General features: G+C 42.4%; 1 protein-coding gene across 1 annotated transcript in view; it reads right to left on the bottom strand.

Annotated features, from left to right (window-relative positions):
* LOC121532570 (adhesion G protein-coupled receptor E5-like) overlaps positions 1-16,656 on the bottom strand; it is a 182,874-nt gene that overhangs the window by 111,371 nt on the left and 54,847 nt on the right. Inside the window, exon 5 of the mRNA XM_045213676.1 lies at positions 2,553-2,684. Within this exon, the coding sequence (XP_045069611.1) occupies positions 2,553-2,684 (132 nt within the window). The remainder of the gene's footprint in view (positions 1-2,552; positions 2,685-16,656) is intronic.

Genomic DNA, 16,656 nt, shown 5'->3' with positions numbered 1-16,656 from the left:
CAATGAATATCCACGCACCATTTATTCTTCTCTTTCCTAATGTAAGATTGGGCACACCCTTTCTCCATCAGACAGAAGCTTCAAACAACCTCAAATATATTTCCTTTCCTTACAGAAAGGCTATTTACTTGCAGGGTTTCTTATTATTCTCACTCACACAGATGAGCAGCCACTTGTGCCCAAATGAATCAGACAGTTGAATGACTCACAGCCGCACAAGCAAACCATTCACCATACAAGATGAGCAGACCTACTCTTATTTAACACTTTCTCTATATTTTGAAGCCCTTGTAGCTATTTAACCCGTTCACCTACTCAGGATGACCTAACTTTTTTACCTGATATACCCTACCTAATTTTTGGCATCATCACAACCCAGGATGATTCCCTACCTACCTGTGCAGACCTCCAACAAAGAATTTCTCATCAGAGCGGTATCCGTAAGTAGCCACCTGTCCGTTCAGTCCTATGGAATGCTAATTTTTTAGCTCTCCAAAGCGGTATCCACAGGATTTCTATTTATTTAGCCCCCTAGGCATTACACTTCCTCAACATACCTGGACTTCTACTACGCTTTCCTAAGCGACCTGTCAATTCTGCCCTATTTTTTCTGTTACACTTCCTCAACACAGAAAAAGAAGCGGTATTACCCAGGATTTCTGCCTACCTATGCAGTCCTCAAGACGATTCACTCCCCCAACACGTCTAAAAGCGGTATCTGCAGGACTTAACATGTTATTGTCTGATCGCTCAACCAGCCGTACAACCACCCGTGTCGAAATGACCCAGACAGAGCAATCAGCAAGATGAATCAACTGAATCAACTGAATCAAATGAATCAAATGAATCAAATGAATCAAATCAATTGAACAGACGGTTCAGACAAACAACAGCGACCTGTATTCTTAAATTCAAAAGCTCCTAGTGTCTAACTTTCTGGTTCTTAAATTTGGAGAGACCTACTTGGTATTTCTTTAGATGTTGCCGAGCCCCGGATCGGACCACACAAACTTATACTATATTAGTAAGAACTTGGCTTACCTTTTTAAAAGCGGCCGCTTTTGTTTGTATGGTCCGTCCAAGCCGTTTCACAACTGCAAATGTATACCGTCACTGATCCCTATCAGGTCCCATCTGGGGTGCCAAATATGTTGTAGAAACATTTGACTAGATAATCAACTCAAATATATCTCTCAAGACATCAGAGCCTGTGAATTTAAGAATTTAGACTTTATTGAAGAACAAAGCCTGAGCCTTTCTCCATGGAGAAAGAACTGTCCCTTTTTGGCTAAGAAATCTATTATATAGACACATGAAAAAACATTCGTACATTCCTAACTTTTTTTTAGTTCTGTACCACCCCTCTCATTCGATCATTCTATTGGCTGCGTGCCTAGGCCCCTTCTTAATAAACTAATGTAATGCAAACCATATGTCTATAACAACCCCATGGCCACAGTTTAAAACCCCTGTGAAAGAACACATCATATACTCAATGTCTATATTATTATTCAAACATATATCTGGATTATAAAATATCAAACATGTTCATTCTGTTTCACCATTATCATTTCATAACACATTATAAAACATTTATCATTCATCATCCTCTCCAGCCCCTGAGATTATGTGCATGTGGCCATGTGTCAGGTCATAAGGTCATAAACATAAAGAAATGCTAACACTAGTTCCATTGTTACTCCAATCTCCACACAGCCATCACGTCATTGACATACCCAGACCAGCTGCAGGGAGTTTTTATGAAAAACACATAATTGTCTCTGCTCTGTATTCACCCCTCAACTGGTTTCTCAATCCATAAACATTTTAAGGCATATAGGTTTTTAATTTTACAACATATCCATGCTTATTACTAATATTATTATTTTACCTTTGACCTTTCCCTACATTTGCCTTCATGATACATAAAATAATACCACAGAGGGAGTCCGACCGCAAATGATTTGATTGTGCTCAGACTTGCTGCTCTGTGTTAAAAAAACAAAGACAGTGAGTGACTGTGTGACTGGCACCCGTTGTCTCTCTCCTCCCTGCTGCAGCGACCACCACAGAACATCAACAGTGTTTATCGTGCTGTCCCTGTTGTTGAAGCTGTAACATAATTACAGCCATTTCTGACTGAAAAGTTCTGTTACCGAAATCCCTAATTTGTTTAGGAAAAACATTCCCTATTTCCTCAATCCGTACTCTCTTTACATGACACATGTATGCATCGCATGAACGTGACCAATAGGGCCTGACCTATAGCATATCATAATCACATCAATACATTGGTTATAACAAACTCTGAACACCGTAACAGAAAAATGGATGCAGAGGACGTGACAAATGAACTTGAAACGGGGGAATGTTTACTGGTTGCTCATGTTATGTTATGTTATGTTATGTAAGATATAGCTGTAATTTAGGACTGTTAAAATAGGAGCCTAGTTTTATTTCCAATCCTGGCCTTCCTCTTCTAAGAGACAAAGTTATCTTATTGTATCGTGTCGTGGGAAGTAATGCATCATGGTACCAGATTCTACAATCACCTGAGCACTGAGCCTGTTTGTTGCCGTAGTTACTGTATCCAGGGTGACAGAGGCAACTGTAGCTTCCTTTCTGGTTCTGGCAGTCCCCGCCCACTCCACAGATACCAGCGGTTACATTACACTCATCTATGTCTGAGGGAGAGAGAGAGAAAGAGAGAGATGAGTGTACAGGGGAGAAATTGATGATGATAAGGAGGAAGAGTAACAGTTGGAGGAACATTATGGAGAGAGAGAGAAAGAAAAAGAGAAAGAGAAAGAGAGAGAGAGAGAGAGAGAGAGAGAGAGAGAGAGAGAGAGAGAGAGAGAGAGAGAGAGAGAGAGAGAGAGAGAGAGAGAGAGAGAGAGAGAGAGAGAGAGAGAGAGAGAGAGAGAGAGAGTCAGGGGTAAGAGGTCAGGGGTCAGGGCTAGCATGGCCTCAGCCACCTCACCTGTGCAGGGGGCAGTGTTGTTGCCATGGTTACTGAGCCCTGACGGACAAGTGCAGGTGTATTGGCCAGATGTGTTTGTGCACGTGCCCAGAGCGCCGCACACTGGGGGAACCCACACAAACTCATCCTCATCTTTAGTGGACACACACACACACACAAGCAAAGCTGAGACCCTCGCATCAAACACACACACACACAGACACGCAAGTACACACACCTGTCTTACCTGTCAATCACACTGGCACAAACCAAACAGGGTCTCCACCACAGTAGGTTGGTGGCACCTTAATTGGGGAGGACGGGCTCGTGGTAATGACTGGAGCGGAATCAGTGGAATGGCATATAAATACATCAAACACATGGTTTCCATGGTTACCATTCGCTGAGTTCCAGACATTATTATGAGCCGTCCTCCCCTCATCAACCTCCACTAGTCTCTACCACAACCGTTGCCATGCCGATCAAGACCACAGTAATAGCGTGTAAACAAACAGGCGGTTATACGACACGTCTCAGTGATGTCTGCAGAGGCAAGAGGACCACAATGGAAAGAAGACTTCTGGCTTTATTGGATATATTCCTCAATCAGCAGCATTCAACTTTTAATTATCAAATTAATGCATTCAATCAATCAAGACAAGATTCAGGTTCAGCGCCAGCCTCTATCAACTCACACATACATACACACACACACACACACACACACACACACACACACACACACACACACACACAGCAATGATACCCTTTCAGTGGACTCACCCTCACAGTGTCTAGTGACGTTGGTTATGTTAGATCTGAACCCAGGTAGACACTGGCAGTGGAAGCTCCCGATGGTGTTGAGGCAAGTGGTGTTGCTTCCACAAACCTGTGGTTTCTCCAGGCACTCATTGAGGTCTGAAGAGAGAAGGAAATATGGGGTGTGTTCAAAACGTTTTACAACAAAAACCCATTTCTATTGGACAACTTCCTGAACAGAGAAAATAAGGAGATACTGCCAAAGCAATGTTCACTCCCTTAACATGTAGCATTTACACACACACACACACACACAGACACAGACACAGACACAGACACAGACACAGGCACAGACACAGGCACAGACAGACAAAGACACAGACATACACACACAAACACACTCACTCAAACAAGTCCTCTGTAGCTCAGCTGGTAGAGCACGGCGCTTGTAACGCCAAGGTAGTGGGTTCGATCCCCGGGACCACCCATACACAAAAAATGTATGCACGCATGACTGTAAGTCACTTTGGATAAAAGTGACTGCTAAATGGCATATTATATTATTAAACACTCACCAATACACTGTCCAGAAAGGGTAAAGTTGAAAGTCGTTTTGAATTTGAAACCAGGTAGACACTGACAGTAGAAGCTTCCGATTGTGTTGTAACACGTGGCATTACTTCCACAGGGTGTGGCACTGTCCCCCTCTGTACACTCATCTGCATCAACACATTGTCTCCGATTGGCTATGAAGCCCAGGCTGCAATCTATGGCATTTAAGTTCCCCAGTAGAGTGAAATGAAGACCTGTGAGGAGAGAGAGAGAGAGGGTGAGTGAGTGCTTTTCTGATGCTTTAAGCACACCGTTTGATTAGATAATTAAGACACACAAATGACTAGAAGGAGTCCGACCGCAAATGATTTGATTGTGCTCAGACTTGCTGCTCTGTGTTAAAAAAACAAAGACAGTGAGTGACTGTGTGACTGGCACCCGTTGTCTCTCTCCTCCCTGCTGCAGCGACCACCACAGAACATCAATAGTGTTTATCGCGCTGTCCCTGTTGATGAAGCTGTAACATAATTACAGCCATTTCTGACTGAAAAGCTAACTACTCAGCGAACACATAGCATAACTGCTTTACTGTCATTCTATTGAGTTAAACGTTTTTCTAATTATCTACAACCACGTTATTAATTGATATCCAGACGGCTGGTCACGTTTTCAATGATAATCCTGTAGAATCAGCAATAGTGCTGTTCCAAAGAATGTGTTTATATTCTAACGCTTCTCTTCATGGAATTATTACGTTGTCCTAACCTAGACCCATGCCTGGAATCAGAATATACAGGTTAAAACAAAAGGATTTCAATATCCCAGAACTCTTTGTGCCACTATTCAACAAGGGACCAGCTTCCGCATTCAGAATGACTGGGAGTGATTGGTAGCAGCACAGAAAGTGTGTCCTCTGTAGCTCAGCTGGTAGAGCACGGCGCTTGTAACGCCAAGGTAGTGGGTTCGATCCCCGGGACCACCCATACACAAAAATGTATGCACGCATGACTGTAAGTCGCTTTGGATAAAAGCGTCTGCTAAATGGCATATTATTATTATTTAAAGTTTGCCATCAAAGTGAAAAATAAACACAATTCTAGTGAATTTCAGCTAACTACTCAGTGAACACATAGCATAACTGCTTTACTGTCACTCACTTCATTTAGATGTAAAAAATAAATAATCTACAGCCACTTTATTACTGGATTTACCGACCGCTGGTCACGACTTCTAATCCTGTAGAATCCAACAATAGAGTACCGCAGTCACTTCTAAACCTGAATAGGGACTTTTAAATGTTACTAATAAAAAACAGCCAAATATATCCAAATCAGACGTAAGTAAACACATTGTGGGCCTGTTACGATACATAAATCATGATGGATTTGATGAATATCCACTTTGTTAGATCAGATTTGTTGAATGTTTGCCAATCTGGTCAGTGGAACTTTACCGCATCTATAACGCTGGTCCCATGAATTTGTTTATTTTCAAAACGCTTCCGCATGGAATTATTACATTGTTGTCTTAACCTTCCTATCGTCAACCTAGACCCATGGCAGGAAGTAATTATTATTCATTATTATGCATTTTGCAGTTACTCATTTCAGAAATGTCAATCACCAGCTCATTGTTTGTTACAATGTTTGTAATATCACTTCCTGGTTCTAGAGCGGTAGTAGTAGTAGTAGTAGTAGTAGTAGTAGTAGTAGTAGTAGTAGTAGTGTGTGGTAGTAGTAGTAGTAGCAGTAGTAGCAGTAGTAGTAGTAGTAGTAGCAGTAGTAGTAGTAGTAGTAGTAGTAGTAGCAGTAGTAGTAGTAGCAGCAGTAGTAGTAGTAGTGGCGGTGGTAGGAGGAGTAGTAGTAGGAGGAGGAGGAGGAGGAATAGTAGTAGTAGTAGCAGGAGTAGTAGTAGTAGGAGGAGGAGGAGGAGGAGGAGGAGAGGAGGAGGAGGAGGAGGAGGAATAGTAGTAGTAGTAGCAGGAGTAGTAGTAGGAGGAGGAGGAGGAGGAGGAGGAGGAGGAGGAGGAGGAGGAGGAGGAGGAGGAATAGTAGTAGTAGTAGCAGGAGTAGTAGTAGGAGGAGGAGGAGTAGTAGTAGTAGTAGTAGTAGCAGGAGTAGTAGGAGGAGGAGGAGGAGGAGGAGGAGTAGGACAATGATGATGATGATGATGATGATGATGATGATGATATTATTATTATTATTATTATTAGCGAGGCTGGTGTACGTCAATGATAATAGCAGATGAGGTCACTGACGTATTCTTTCTGAAGTCACACTGTCATTTATTTCCCACAAGGGGGAGCCTATCAACAACCCTACGTGGGATTAAATATTCTGCTCATCTCAATGTTGTTCCCAATATAGGGATATATACCTGTATATAAGGATATATTTAAGCTATAAGACTCAACTCAACTGAAGTAGGAGAGAGGACCTAAGAGAAGCCAATATGGGATTGTCAATATATTATAGGAGAGAAGACAGAGATATTATAGCTAGGTTACTAAACTGAAGTATAGGAGAGAAGACAGAGATATTATAGCTAGGTTACTAAACTGAAGTATAGGAGAGAAGACAGAGATATTATAGCTAGGTTACTAAACTGAAGTATAGGAGAGAAGACAGAGATATTATAGCCAGGTTACTAAACTGAAGTATAGGAGAGAAGACAGAGATATTATAGCTAGGTTATTAAACTGAAGTATAGGAGAGAAGACAGGGATATTATAGCTAGGTTACTAAACTGAAGTATAGGAGAGAAGACAGAGATATTATAGCTAGGTTATTAAACTGAAGTATAGGAGAGAAGACAGAGATATTATAGCCAGGTTACTAAACTGAAGTATAGGAGAGAAGACAGAGATATTATAGCTAGGTTACTAAACTGAAGTATAGGAGAGAAGACAGAGATATTATAGCCAGGTTACTAAACTGAAGTATAGGAGAGAAGACAGAGATATTATAGCTAGGTTACTAAACTGAAGTATAGGAGAGAAGACAGAGATATTATAGCTAGGTTACTAAACTGAAGTATAGAAACTAAAGACATAAGAATATCTCAGGGAGTAACACAAATGTGACACATCATCTTTCACTGAAACACACACACACACACACACACACACACACACACACACACACACACACAGACACACACACACACAAAACAGAGTTACACACACACAAACACACACACACACACACACACAAACAGAGTTACGCACACTCATCTCAATGGTCTGAGCAGGCCTTAACACATCGTAGTTAAACAGAGGTGGACATGCACATCCTGGTATCCAGGGGCGGTGTGTTCATTAGGGCGATATGGGCGACGCACTGCCAAACGGGAAAAGGAAGGGATTTTTTTTCTAATCAATTATATCACGGCAACAGTAGTTATCAGTGTTCTAATCTAGACGTCTGATCTGCCACTAAATGTCCAATCAGGCTAAAGTCGTGCTTCAAATGTCCCCGCCCGTTTTGGGGCGATTTCAGTCAGGTTGAAAATCGCCCAGAAGTCTCTCATAGCCTCTAATGTAAAATCAATTTTTTTCAAATATCAGAGCTTTCAATACAATCTCTATGGGTTTCTGAGGGCTTGCACTTACGCGCTTTCGTCATACGTAACATAACCATGAACGTAACTAAGAAAAGAGCGGGTAGCCTCATCAATCAATTCACTACTACTGTCAAAATGGCTAGCCTTCAGTGCAACTCGATTGTCTCTTTGAAAGAAGTTCCTTTTTGTCGGCGAACAAATCAAGATAAATTGGCAATGAAACAATTAGGACCTCCCAGACCAAATTTAATAATTCAACAGGTTTCTACTAAGCAGAGTCGTGAACACTGTCTACGAGAATCGAGACGACCTCATAGAATGTTTTGAAGCCATTCGGACGGGTTCATTGGGTTCATTTGACCAGCCCACCGTGAGAGAGGCATCTGGCTACGTGAGGATGCTACATGATGAAGATTTAATTTTTTTCCTGCGGCTTTTTCACAAAATCATGCCCCACGTCGACATTCTGTACCAGAAGCTACAGAAGAAGGACATCGATGCTGTCTTTATCAAACGTGCCCTCGACAGCTTCACAAGCAGTGTGCAGGCCATAAGGTAAGATTAAACAATATCATTCGATCTTTCTCAAAGCAGAGCTTTATTTGAAAATGTATGCATGAAAGGAGACTGCATTTGTGTTTGAAATTACATTATTCTCATTATATATGGCCAGTGGTGTAATCTAGCTTATTTTATATACTATGTGTACTGTACAGTGGTGCTCATAAGTGTATGAACACATTCTAAAGTTGACTAAAAAGAGGAATAAAATAATAAAAAAAAATCATCTTTTGGAAATTGATCTTAATGACTTAATTAAAAAAGTTGGAAAATCCAACCTTTAAGGACACCAATTTTCTTTTCTTTTTTATTCCTCTTTTTAGTCAACTTTAGCATGGGATCATAAGCTTATGAGCACCACTGTATACTGTGCTGAACATCCAGGCTATGTGAGACACAAAGGCTAACTTAAACACTAAAGACTTTATGCATCCCTGCCCATTTTAAGTGGAACTGAAGTATTTGTACTATACATGGATACATTGCATATACCTGTGCATCACATAGACAACAATACTGTACAAAGCCAACAAACACATTGGTCTGTTTGCCTTCAGGGACTCCTCTCAACAGCAGCTGCAAGAAGCAACAGGAGCCAAAAGACCCAGAACAGCTTTGAGAGAAGAGGAGAAGCAGAGGCTGTCTGAAGAGGTCTGCAACACCATCCTGGATCACACCAAAGAAAGGTTCTCTTTCTCTGGCCAGAATATGGTTGTTCATTTTACAAAGCCATACAGATAGCTGTGTTTACCTTTTCTAGAAATTACTTTCAAATTCTGTTTTCAGGCAAAATGTCTATCACTGTTCATTTTCACAAATCTATACAAGAGGGCAGAATATGGAAGTCTATAAAAATGTCTTATTACCAATAACTTGCATCAATGTTTTCAGTAGCCTCTATCAAAAGCTCCTGCTTGCTTGTTGTGAATTATGCTCAGCTGCACATATTTCCAATTCAACCATGAGGCAAAAAATGTGGTAAAAGCTCTTGTTGATCCTGCAATCTGAACAAATACCAAGATGCTGTATTTTCAGCTGATATTTCATTTGTTTATGGAAATGCATATTGTTTATGCAGTGTTGAGGAATGTGAAAGAACACCCTTGATTATTTTTACTGTGATAACTTATTTTGATTTTGTAAGCCAACACTTTTGAGATCAGTCAATAAATGCTTCTGGTATTGACTTATATGCTGCCCCTGTCTTCATGTTGTTGCTGGACATATCTTTTTAAAAATGTGTGTAGGTCACCTAAATCATCAGAAAAATTGCCCCCCCTGAGAATTTTTTCAGGAGCCGCCACTGCTGGTATCTATACACAGGATACTTGTTTACAAAAAGCTGTATCTGTCTACCAACTTGTCTCGTCTGTCTGTCTGTGTGTGTGCGTGTGTGTGTGTGTGATCATGACAGAAAGATTTCAGTTAGACAGCAGGCCTCACTCACACTGAGGATCTTTATGATACACACAAACACAGGCACACAAACACACACACACACTCACAGATGGACTGTCTTTATGAAGTGATACAGTTGAAGTCGGAAGTTTACATACACCTTAGCCAAATATATTTAAACTCAGTTTTTCACAATTCCTGACATTTAATCCTACTAAAAATTCCCTGTTTTAGGTCAGTTAGGATCACCACTTTATTTTAAGAATGTGAAATGTCAGAATAATAGTAGAGAGAATGATTTATTTCAGCTTTTATTTCTTTCATCACATTCCCAGTGGGTCAGAAGTTTACATACACTCAATTAGTATTTGGTAGCATTGCCTTTAAATTGTTTAACTTGGGTCAAACGTTTCGGTTAGCCTTCTTCCACAAGCATCCCACAATAAGTTGGGAGAAGTTTGGCCCAATCCTCCTGACAGAGCTAGTGTAACTGAGTCAGGTTTGTAGGCCTCCTTGCTCGCACACACTTTTTCAGTTCAGACCACACATTTTCTATAGGATTGAGGTCAGGGCTTTGTGATGGCCACTCCAATACCTTGACTTTGTTGTCCTTAAGCCATTTTGGCACAACTTTGGAAGTATGCTTGGGGTCATTGTCCATTTGGAAGACTCATTTGCGACCAAGCTTTAACTTCCTGACTGATGTCTTGGAAGTTAAAGCTTGGTCGCAAAGCTTCAATATATCCACATAATTTTCCATCTATTTTGTGAAGTGCACCAGTCCCTCCTGCAGCAAAGTACCCCCACAGCATGATGCTGCCACCCCCATGCTTCACGGTTGGGATGGTGTTCTTCGGCTTGCAAGCCCCCCTTTTTCCTCCAACCATAACGATGGTCATTATGGCCAAACAGTTATATTATTGTTTCATCAGACCAGAGGACATTTCTCCAAAAAGTACGATCTTTGTCCCCATGTGCTGTTGCAAACCATAGTCTGGCTTTTTTATGGCGGTTTTGGAGCAGTGGCTTCTTCCTTGCTGAGCGGCCTTTCAGGTTATGGCGATATAGGACTCGTTTTACTGTGGATATAGATACTTTTGTACCTGTTTCCTCCAGCATCTTCACAAGGTCCTTTGCTGTTGTTCTGGGATTGATTTGCACTTTTCGCACCAAAGTACGTTCATCTCTAGGAGACAGAACACGTTTCCTTCCTGAGCGGTATAATGGCTGCGTGGTTCCATGGTGTTTATACTTGCGTACTATTGTTTGTACAGATGAACGTGTTACCTTCAGGCGTTTGGAAATTGCTCCCAAGGATGAACCAGACTTGTGGAGGTCTACAATTTTATTTCTGAGCTCTTGGCTGATTTCTTTTGATTTTCCCATGATGTCAAGCAAAGAGGCACTGTTTGAAGATAGGCCTTGAAATACATCCACAGGTACACCTCCAATTGACTCAAATGATGTCAATTAGCCTATCAAAAGCTTCTAAAGCCATGACATCATTTTCTGGAATTTTCCAAGCTGTTTAAAGGCACAGTCAACTCAGTGTATGTAAACTTCTGACCCACTGGAATTGTGATACAGTGAATTATAAGTCAAATAATCTGTCTGTAAACAATTGTTGGAAAAATTACTTGTGTCATGCACAAAGTAGATGTCCTAACCGACTTCCCAAAGCTATAGTTTGTTAACAAGAAATTTGTGAAGTGGCTGAAAAACGAGTTTTAATGACTCCAACCTAAGTGTATGTAAACGTCCGACTTCAACTGTAGACTACCTCCCTTCAACAATAGACAATGTGTTACCTACACCAATATCAACACCATCATCTCTGCAACCCTCCTCCACGCCACTGACCTTCTGATTTTGTCTCTGTATTCTATAATCATTCTCAGCAGATAAACGAGGTAGAATCACAACGAGGTAGAATCACAATGGTAGAATTACAACGGTAGAATTACAACGAGGTAGAATTACAACAAGGTAGAATCACAACGGTAGAATCACAACAAGGTAGAATTACAATGAGGTAGAATCACAACGGCAGAATTACAACGAGGTAGAATCACAACGAGGTAGAATCACAACGAGGTAGAATCACAACGCTCCCCACGCCTCATTATTATCCTTTTTTATATTTTTTAATTAGCCTACAAATAACCATCTCCTTCTTGTCATGTAGAGTACTGTACCTAGAACACAAGGGTTGGATTAGCATCAAACAAGTTCATGTCATAAAAATCATGTAGAAAATCTGGCTTACGGTTAGCTTGATGTTAAGTTGCGTCAATTCAAATCTGGTATAGGAACAAAAAGAGGTCAATACACGTCTTCTAAAATAGACTAGTATTTTATTAAAGCAAAACACTTCAATGGTAAATATGATGTTCGTATATACGGGTCCACTGAAATACCACGCAGGGCAGACAGAGAACTGAGCTTTTGTTATAAGTTCTTCTTTAAATACCCTGACAGAGACAGTTCCCGCTCTCTGCTGGGCCTGTCATCAATATGTAAACGATGTGTGAGTTTAGCTATTCTCTGCTTCAGGTGTACAATGACAAGGGACACATTGATTGCACATGTCCAGAAGGAACTTTCTATTGCAGAACTGTGATATGTGATGAATGAACATTGACACTAGTTCATCTTTAATAATGTTTTTAAGTTAACAATGAAAACAAGTTTAAACACTTCAATGAATCAACATTTAATTAATACAAATATTATTTCAAAATGTACAAATAATCTAACTTGTTTGTAAATGTTAAACATCTTAGTAAGTAGGCTATTATTACTAAAGTATAATTTCAGGTGAACAAAAAAGTCCATACCAGAGTTGGCTAACCTTGCTCCACTCCCTGATCTACTGGGTGAGCAGACTTCTATTCCAGCCCAGCAATAATACACATTATTATCAACTCATTAGGTTTGATAAGTTGAAAGAGGTGTGTTAGTGCTGGGCTGGAACAGAAGCCTGCACACCCAGCATACCTCCAGGAGAAGGATCAGGTCCTGCTACAGTTGTAATAGGTTTGTAGCCTACATTGTGTGTGACTTTTAGCTGTATTGTTGTATACAACATTTGCTAACATAAGTACACATACAACCCAGTGACGTGGCAGCAGTCTCTTGGGACATTCACTGGGACCTCTTCATATGCAGACAGGCTTTCGCAGCTCACAAAGAAAAAGCCTTCATTTTATTACAATTAGACAGTCCTGACTATTGTCTCTCTGTCTGTCTTCATAGTTTTCCTCTCTAGGGACTAAAACTGGAGAATCTTTTCATGATGTCATCCCACAACCTGCGCTAATAACCCTTTTCTGACAGCTGGAGCAGAAAACCCTTTCACCCTCTTCCATTGCTGTTGTCTACAAATTCGTTTGGAGCATTAGTTTTTACAATGATAAATAGGCCTACATCAGGATAACAAGCTAATATGAAGTTAGCTGATGATATTTCACTTAGCAATAGTAAGTAAAGTTGGCTAGCCAGCTAGCAGCTCATTAGCCTACACACAGTGGCCTGCTGTAGATAGCTAGCTAACAAGCAGCACATTAGCCTACAAACAGAGGCCTGCTGTAGCTAACCAGCTAACAAGCAGCTCATTCGCCTACACACAGTGGCCTGCTGTAGCTAGCTAGCTAACAAGCAGCTAATTAGCATACACACAGAGGCCTGCTGTAGCTAACTAGCTAACAAGCAGCTCATTAGCCTACACACAGTGGCCTGCTGTAGCTAACTAGCTAGCAAGCAGCTCATTAGCCTACACACAGTGGCCTGCTTTAGCTAGCTAGCTAACAAGCAGTGTTACGGAGTCTAGTTGATAGGTAATCGACTAGTTGGACTGTTCCCCAGACTCCACGCGTAGGGATTTGTACAAGGCTTAACAAGGCTATTGAACTGAACATTGGTGTCTGTCTTTATTCCTTAATCCAACTTATCGTACAGAAACATGGTATCAGAAGTGGCTCGGAAAACACACGTTTGTTATTTTTGTAGCTAAGTACAGTATAGGCGCAGTTACGTTCCATATGCGAACACAAGCCGTTTCCTACTCACAACACTGATCAACTCGTGTTAGCTGGCTAGCTAGCATCACTACCTACCTCCATGACTGAAGACAAAGAAATCTCCTATTCCATTGCTATGGCAGCGAACATTCCGCCACCAAATCACATGGTTCTCACAGGGGACTGGAATACTAATTGGGACAACTTCAGGGATGAATTCGAGGACTATGCGCTGGCGACCGGTCTACATGAGAAACCCAACGAGGTACAAGCGGCAACTCTGAGGAGTTTAATGGGCAGCGAATGCAGGCATATCTACCGGCACAATCTCACCCTCACGGCACGACAACAGTGTGATGCAAAGGCTATATTGGATGCATTGGAGAATTACTTCAAACCCGCCAGAAACGTAATTTACGAGCGGTTCGTTTTCGGAAGCTGCAAACAGGAAGAGGGTGAGTCAGTACACAACTTTGTAACCCGTTTGAGAGAGAAATCCGCCACTTGTGAATACGGGGGATTGAAAGATGAACTGATTCGTGACAAAATAGTACTGGGAATTGCAAATGAGAATACGCGCCGGCGTCTACTGAGAGAGAGAGGCTTAACATTAGTAACTGCCATCGAAATGTGCCGCACTGCTGAAGTCACTGACATGAGAATGAGAGCAATGGAAACGGAAACCCCACGCTCCGACGTTGATACTGTTCACGCTGTTGCTAGGCAGACATTCAGACAAAACCAATCGAGGCAGAGTAATTCACCACGAACGGTGAACACAGAGAGCCCCGTAGCATGTAAATACTGTGGGAATACACACACACGTGGCAAAGAGCACTGCCCGGCCTATGGAAAACCATGCAGAGCTTGTGGAACTAATAATCACTTTGCAAAAGTGTGTCTCAAAAGCAAAAGAAGGGTGAGTGAGGGCAAGATTCACTGTGTTGATGATGTTACTCAATGTTCAGAGCTGAACAGTGAAAGTGACATTTACATGCATGAATCCATTGGGGCTGTACACTCAAGAGGGAAGAAATGGTTTGTGACACTACGATTACACAACAAGCAACAACAATGTCAACTGGATTCGGGTGCTACATGCAACGTAATGAGCTACAAAGACAAAATCAATCTGGCACCTGACACACATCTATTTCCCAGCGATACTAGACTAAAGCTGTACTCAGGAGAACTAATGAGCTCTATGGGCACCTTTGAGACCGAATGTGTTATTCGGGGACGCAAACACAAGCTGGAGTTCGAGATTGTGAAAACCAGTCAAAATCCTCTCCTCTCAGGCTCTACATGCGAACGCCTGGGACTGATGCAGTTCACTGTACCAAATGACCTGCACATTGTGGATCATGTCCAGCATGGACCCCTGTCCAAAGAACAACTACTCAGCAGATATGACGATGTATTCAACATGCCCGTTGAATCAGTGCCTGGGGAGGTACACTTTGAAGTGGATGAGAGCATTACTCCAGTCCAGTGTGCTCCTCGCAATGTGCCCATTGCAATGAAAGTGGCTGTGAAGGCCCAGCTGGACAAGTATGAGGCCGATGGCCACATGACATCTGTGACTGAACCAACTGACTGGATCAGCAATATGGTCATAGTGAAAAAACCAGAGAAGCTGAGGGTCTGCATCGACCCAAAGCATCTGAACCAAGCACTGAAACGATCCCACTACATCATGCCGACACTAGAGGATGTCCTCTATAAGCTTCCCAAGGCCAGGATTTTCACCTTGGTGGATGCCCGAGATGCATTCCTTCAATGCAAGCTGGACGAAGAAAGCAGCTTCATGACTACCTTCTGGACCCCCTGGGGTCGGAAACGCTGGCTCAAGCTCCCGTTTGGTGTCTCAGTGGCGCCTGAGGTATACCAACGCAAGCAGCACGAGTTACTGGCTGGGCTCAAGGGCATTGAACCCATCGCCGATGATATCCTGATCGTAGGCTGTGGTGAAACAGACGAAGAAGCAGAACGCGACCACGATGTGAAGATCCTGGCACTGATGGAGCGCTGCCGATCAGTTAAGCTTCGTCTTGGCCTGAAGAAGCTGCAGTTCAAGGTGAAAGACGTCCACTTCCATGGCCACATTCTCTCGGCAAAAGGCCTGAAGCCGGACCCAGACAAGGTCCAAGCGATCCTCGACATGCCAAACCCGTCTGATGCAAAAGGAGTACAGCGTCTCATCGGCTTTGCAAACTATCTTGCAAAGTTCATGCCACACCTATCAGCAGTCTGTGAGCCTCTGCGCCGGTTGCTGGACAAAGACACACCATGGCACTGGCTACCCAAGCACGAGGCCGCAGTGCAGGAGATGAAATCTCTGGCTTCATCCATGCCAGTGTTGCGCTACTACGACGTCACGAAGCCTGTCACAATCCAGAGCGACTCTAGCCAAAGGGGACTTGGATGCTGCCTTATGCAGGAAGGCCAGCCCGTTGCGTTTGCCTCGAGAGCGCTCACCCCCACCGAACAAAACTATGCACAAATTGAGAAAGAGTGCCTCAGCATCGTCTTCTCCTGCCAGCGATTCCATCACTACTTATATGGTCGAGAGCTGGTCACCGCTGAAACTGACCACAAACCACTCATTGCCATATTCAGTAAACCTCTCCTCAACGCGCCCAAGAGGCTTCAAAGTATGCTCCTGACTCTGCAAAACTACAGCCTGAAGGTCATTTACAAGCCAGGACCTGAGATGTACATCAGCGACACACTGAGCAGGGCAACAGCACAATGTACAGGTAGAGGCACTGCCTATCAGCGGCAGGCCATCTGTTCGCTACAGCAGGAACAACAAGATGTTCAACAGATCAATCAGGCAGACTACTT

The sequence above is a fragment of the Coregonus clupeaformis genome, unplaced genomic scaffold (assembly GCF_020615455.1).
Source record: "Coregonus clupeaformis isolate EN_2021a unplaced genomic scaffold, ASM2061545v1 scaf0138, whole genome shotgun sequence".
NCBI classification, from domain to species: domain Eukaryota; kingdom Metazoa; phylum Chordata; class Actinopteri; order Salmoniformes; family Salmonidae; genus Coregonus; species Coregonus clupeaformis.
The sequence above is the reverse complement of the archived record's forward strand: the minus strand, read 5'-3'. Positions and strand labels throughout refer to the sequence as shown.